Raw genomic sequence first — 6670 nt, 5'->3', positions numbered from 1 at the left:
AACCAACCGTAGAGGAAGACGCAGCCCATGTGACAAAATGACAAACGTATATATCTAACAAAAGTCTTCAGTCCACTCCCTAAATATCAACATGAACAAAAACTAACCCGATCAAATGTAAACAATGTAACAAAGACATGAACCTTGGATCGGACCATGGTCCAGATTTCCTGGTAAGTAAAAGCCCTTGACTCATAACACACATCCTTAATTGGAATAGACAATGTTTTTCTTACACATTCAACTACTCCCTGCACAGAGAATAGAAACTCTACATGCACGTGTTGAAAATCAACCCTCAATCCAACTTCATGTTATATTATTATGAACAAATCATGTGGTCAAATGCAGCACATGGCTCTGCCCTCCCCTGATTGGTAAGAATCAAAATGGAGAGTTGGGAAAAGATCCCGCCTCTCCATGAGGAAGGAGGGGTGAGAGAAGGGAGAGTCGGGAGCAGACACAGAGCAGCGAGGACAGAGGAGGACAACCTGAATGAATGTTTGAGGAAGTTTTTCCAGTGATTGGAAAAGCGGACAAGACATGGACCTTTGACTACAAGGCGACGTCATTTTGGGATTTTCTTTTACCGAAACATCTTTTTAATGCAGGAGAGAACAATAACTTTAAAAACTCAACACCGCCTGGATGGTTAGATGAAGGCAATGACTTCCCAAGGTACGATAAGTTACTGAAGCTGCTTGATGAAGTAATACAAAAGCTGTGCAGAGAGAGTTTGAGCAGAAAGACACTTAAAGGCACTATTTAACTCTGTCCTAGGTTTTCAGAACAGGGAAGTTGCAGTTACTACACTAATTAGGCATCTGGTTTCAAGTACAACTCGGTTTAAATGGTGGTTAAACTATTTTATTTATTGATAGAGGAGAATTTGTTAATGCTTAATGAACATAAAGGGGCTTATTATTGATGTTACTATTTTATAAACCCCAGTTTTTCCATCTTCAGTATGTTATGTGCAATAAAGCATTAATTAAGTAATACATATTTTTCTTATGATCATAGTGTTTTCCCCAGACATTTTGATTTAATAATAAATAATGGCATGTCTGTGACAAAATGGCTTTTTAACACTTTAACATCTCTTTGTTCTAATAATAAGGAACATAGAGTAATAAGTGTGACAATAAACTTAACCTAATTTACAACTTCCTTTTTTTTATTGTGTTATACAGTAGCCTATATAGTTTATATATTCTACATGTTGCTGCTATCTTAATAATATTCAATATTTTGAATCTCAGTGATGCTTGTTACTGTTTAAATGTAGAATCAAGGAAGACGTCCTTATATATATATACATTCTTAATGTTTATTTTAAATTGACTGTTTTTGTTGCTTCTTGCAGATCCATCAGAGAGGTCTTTATATGACATACATTAGCCCAAACCTTGTTGAATGTGACTTTTGGGATGTTTTTGTGCTATCTATTTTAAGAGTAAATGTGGTCTCTTAATTGCATGTGATTGGCAGGTCCCTGACTAATGAGGCTGTAAAATGACTGCTCTAAGACTGCCGGGCTGAGCAGCCGGACCTCTCGCAGCTGTGTCCAGTGCTGTGGCTCCCTCTGCTGTGCGACTAAGGAAGGCCGGGAGTAGCAGGCAGTATGGACTACAAACTGGAGGAAGGGATGAACGCTGTCATCGTCAGACACTACAACCACACAGGGAAGTGGGATCCGTTTCGCAGCATCGAGGCCTGTAAGCTGGCCGTGCTGCTCTTCATCTGCGTGCTGATCGTCCTGGAGAACGTCATGGTCCTGCTCGCCCTCTGGAAGAACAAGCGCTTCCACAGCCGCATGTACTTCCTCATTGGAAACCTGGCGCTGTCAGACCTGCTGGCTGGTGTGGCCTATGCGGTGAACATCTTTACTTCAGGAAAGAACACCTACTACCTGACGCCGGTGCAGTGGCTGGCCAGAGAAGGGAGCATGTTTGTGGCCCTCAGCGCCTCAACCTTCAGCCTTCTGGCCATTGGGATCGAGAGGCACATGACGATGGTGCGTCTGCGTCCCTGTGAGACGGCAGGTCGAGGGAGGCTCCTGGGACTGCTGGCAGCCTGCTGGCTTGTGTCAGTGCTGCTCAGTGCTCTGCCCAGCCTGGGGTGGAACTGCCTGGACAATGTGACCTCCTGCTCCACGGTGCTGCCGCTCTACGCTAAGAGTTACGTGGCCTTCTGCATCAGTGTCTTCAGTGCTCTGTTGGTGGCCATCATCATCCTCTACATCAGGATCTACCGCCTGGTGACCTCCAGCGGTCGCAGGGTGAGCAGTCGGCCTTCGGAACGCTCACTGGCCCTGCTGCGGACGGTGGTTATTGTTCTTGGAGTGTTTGTCATGTGCTGGGCGCCGCTCTTCCTCCTGCTGCTGCTGGATGTGGGTTGCAGCCCATACAAGTGCCCTGTGCTCTACAAGGTGGACTGGTTCATCGCTCTGGCTGTGCTCAACTCTGCCCTCAATCCTCTGATATACACCCTGTCCAGCAGGGAGATGAGAGCAGCCTTCTTCCGGCTGCTGTGCTGCTGTCAGAGCAGTTTGGAGTCAACTGGCTCTCCTGTCGTGGGCAACCTCCACCTGGGCACGGTCATCCCCACAGCAGAGAACAGCAAGACCAGTCTGGGTGGAGGAGGGGGCAGTGGCACTGGCAAATCCACACTGAACAGAGGGAAGGCTCCCACGCCCATGAACTCAGACAACAAGAATGGGGATCCCTCTGCCACTGCTGTGCCGCACCACTCCGGGCCCACAGACCTGCTCTCAGCCGTGTTGGTGAAGGCGCGGCCGCCCCTCAGCAAGTTCTGAGTGGAAGCACTTTAACGAGGCCTTAACGTCAAAAAGATGTAGACGTAGAACTGACACAATCCTGCTATCAGCCACTTTTTGTTTATGCACTATGACCAGGGTAGCATGGATGTGAATAGCATAAATATTAAATTTGGACCAGATTATTCCAGATTGTAGATTATGGTACAATCCAAATCGTTATAGCCACTATTTACAATACTTTAACATTATTGCTCACATAACCAGAGTGACTGAAACCTTGAAATAGTTTGACACAGTGATCAAATTGAACAATTCAAAACTATGAAAAGTAAGAGGACAGTTTCTTAGACCTGGATTAAACCAAGCCCCAAATGAAATGCTGTGATACTTTAGAGATATTTGTGGGCGTTGCCTTGCCTGGAATTTCAGGACCGTGGCCAATTTTTTTCCCCGTTTATCTCAGAATATTTCCCTTCCTCCAGCCGTTTATCATTATGAAACTGAACGTCAGTAAAATAACATGTCAGTGTTAAACTAACATGTATAATGAAGAAGCAGGACCAATCAAAGAGGGTTCATGGGATAATACTCATGTCTTGTTGACTGACAGGTCTCAGTCAATAATTTAATTGATGGGATCACTTTGCCAAATGCTAGCTCACGTACATAATGGATATACATCGATTCTTTTACCAGGTAAAGGGGTTGAAAATGTAGCACAAACATCCATTGATGCTGAGCCATAAAAACATGGTAGTTAAATGTCTGTATGAGTTCAAAGTTACATGAACATGATATGAGCAGAGCATATGCAATACACAGCTCACTTTGTATAGCACTGCAGCTAATATCTATGGCAGTGATCCATGGTCATACAGTACTGGTGTCGTATTAGATAGACAAATCTATTTGAATTTAATTGATCTGATGCCTTAGAGACTGTGATAAGACCCAGGCAAGTTGCCTTATATAGTCAGATGACAATTACCTCGGCTTCCAGAAAAACAAGCTATAGCTGAGTTGATAACGTTAGTTACAAAGTTGGCTCACTCATGAAAGATGTCAGATCAAACTGCAGAATAAACACAGAATCCATATGAATTAGATGTCACACTCACACATTGTGGTTATAAAAGATAAAGTGGTGAATTGGTAGAAAGGGTCAAACTCACATTATATGTGTTACATGAGTCCAATCATACAGTTGTGAGAGCTACTAGTTATTGAAGTTGGGCTAAATAGGAAGAATTAATGCATGGACCGATGCCTTTCAACTGTGAAATGTAGATGGCAAATTTAAGAGAAACAACAATAACAGATGATAATAATAACAAATAATAAACCAAGTTTTACATTTTATCGTAGCTCTCTAACGCACAGAAACAGAAGTATTTACGTTTTGATGGAGAAGAATCTGGGCTCAGCTCCTGATGTTTAACAGTCCAGTCAACGCCCGCTGTTAATATCAGTAACAGTATTAATACATCAGTGTTTGTCAATGTGTTTCTTTTTTTCATTATATGCAGGGCACTTTGTTTTTTCTCCTTGCTATTTGCAGATTCTTTTCAAACAGCAGCATTTTAAATCACAGTTGGCAAACTATTTATTTTCTATGAAAACATTTGGCATCTTTGTGTGTGCGTAAACCCCCTCATGGTACTTGGACTTACTTCATGAGTTTTGTTATGATTTGAGATGCACTGTAAGACTTTTTCTGACCAGCGGCCTCTTGAGGCTGTGATGCTCATCACACACCAGAAAACCAAACCTGTTACATGGATGTTATTACTAGCTTCTTACCACTTGTGGGCTGGATTATCACGTTTGCCCTGAAGGTGGCACTACAGGAAAAGCAATGTTTTTACATGAAGAGATTCTGGTTTTATTATAACCACCAGTTTCAGACATGTCAGGCTGCAGCTCTGTCAGTTGGTTCCTCTTTTATCTGTTTCAGTAATAGCCACACGGAAGGACCTCTCTCTCTTCTCATCAGCACGTGTATAAACCACTCCGTCAACTAACCACTAGTGACTGAAATGAGCGCTGGATGTGAATAATTTAATGGTGGACTGTAAATGACAATTCTGCCCTGGGTGATGTAGTGCCTTATACGATTATATAGCGAAATAAAATCCCATTCCCCTTTTAATGAGGTTTTTCACACGTCTCATGTTGTTATATTAAATCAGGGGCCTTCCTCTCATTCATATTCTGTGTGTGTTTTGATCCACTTTATAGTCAGTCAAGAAGAAACACAGTGATGTTTGGGGTCTTTTGTAGAATAAGTGGGGATCTTTGCTCATAGCAAACACATATAACAGTAGGAAATGCTCTGTTTTGTCAGTTTATTACAGTTTAACCTGCTGCATACATATAATATCATGGTGGGAAGATAAATAATTCTCTCTTATTCAGATCTGGGTCAGACATTGATGAACAATGCAGATAAATTCTTGATACAGGTTTTCATTTGGCTGAGGTCAGGTTAGTATAAGTCATGAATCTCATTCTTTGAAGAGCTTCCTCTTTTAAGTCTCTGGAACTCCAAGGTTATCTTGTCTATAACATTCAAACAGTTTAGTGGAGGTCTTGTTTTATTTTAACTTGTAACCTTTTGTTAAATCCATCATTAGAAGGATTGGGGATTATTGCTTCACAAACATGTACAGGGCAACAAAGGGAGTGACTGATGGTTGTCAATGTGAATTCTGAGAAATTATCAAACCCTTGCAGAGAAGGTTGCTTCATCCTGAGCTGATGGCTTGGGCCGATAGCAGCAACGGCAAAGACCATGAGACACGAGCTGACAGACTGGCATTTCATACTTACCTCAGCTCAAGGGTGTGTTTCTGCTCCGCCTCCACATCCAGTTTCTGATGGGAAAGGAAAACGAAGACGCAACAGCAGCCAAGCATTTCCAGCATAAAGGTCACCGACTGCTTCCTGTCAGAAACGTCTGAACCCTCTTTCCTGGAATAGCCGGGGACGATCGTGACCTTATGCCATGTGGAACATTAGAAAATGCCAGAACGTTGAGCTGTGGGGAGTTATTTGTAGTGAGTGAGTGAATCCTCTGCTTCCTTATCCTGCTCCTCATCCATCTTGTGCGCCATGTTATCCTCTCCCTTCTCTCACCACTATCACATCCTCGTTGGATTAGGTTTAATAAGTTGTTTAGATTCATCCATCAATCTATTATCTGTAAAGCTGTAGCTGGAGTATGTCCAAGCTGACATTGGGCCAGAGAGGGGGGTAGAACAAATCCTAAAAAGACCAAGAATCTAATCTAAGAGGTGAAGAATTGACACATAAAAAACTATTGGAGACAATGACCCATACAAAAAAACATTTACCTCTGGCCATAAAAATAAATAAATACTGAGACATCTTCCATTTGCCATTAGCAGATAAACCTTTGTTTACACGATGTGCAGCACTCAGTGATGGGTGTTTGTTATGTTTCTTACATTCTTAATCCCTGCACAGGATTTATTTGCTGTTTTTCTTTTCTGATCACCACTTACTAATACTGACATTGGTTTTCAGTAAAACCTGAACCCGAACTATTAAGAAAAAATTTGCACAATAAAAACGAGATTGAAAGACACATCCCAGCTTCCAACTGTTCTCTTCCACACTCATTCCTTTCATCATCCTTGTCTTCCCTTCGTCTCGAAGGACCAAAAAACACGATCGGTAAAATCAATAAATTCATTGTCATTCAAATCTTCTGTGTGTCCTCGCATTCCAGCTGTGGCAGTTTCCATTTCTCCAGTCCACTGAATCTAACACAGTTTTATGGCTGCGTGTGCTAACTGGGTCAAACACCTTAATAAATCATGTTAACTAAATAGCCATCACTGGTCTTCTTTGAGGATTTAGACATGG

General features: G+C 42.2%; 1 protein-coding gene across 1 annotated transcript; it reads left to right on the top strand.

Annotated features, from left to right (window-relative positions):
* The first annotated feature begins 433 nt into the window (after positions 1 to 433).
* On the top strand, positions 434 to 4985 carry s1pr3a (sphingosine-1-phosphate receptor 3a). The gene is made up of 2 exons (XM_053431290.1): positions 434 to 678; positions 1492 to 4985. The coding sequence occupies exon 2, from the start codon at positions 1625 to 1627 to the stop codon at positions 2816 to 2818; it is 1194 nt and encodes a 397-aa protein (XP_053287265.1). The 5' UTR covers positions 434 to 678; positions 1492 to 1624; the 3' UTR covers positions 2819 to 4985.
* The last annotated feature ends 1685 nt before the right edge of the window (positions 4986 to 6670 follow it).

This window comes from Pleuronectes platessa, chromosome 9, assembly GCF_947347685.1.
Source record: "Pleuronectes platessa chromosome 9, fPlePla1.1, whole genome shotgun sequence".
NCBI lineage: Eukaryota > Metazoa > Chordata > Actinopteri > Pleuronectiformes > Pleuronectidae > Pleuronectes > Pleuronectes platessa.
This window is presented reverse-complemented; position numbering and strand designations above follow the sequence as displayed.

What these genes read in the sequence shown, in the direction of transcription:
- s1pr3a (XM_053431290.1), top strand. Translation starts at nt 1,625, where the DNA reads ATGGACTACAAACTGGAGGAAGGGATGAACGCTGTCATCGTCAGACAC.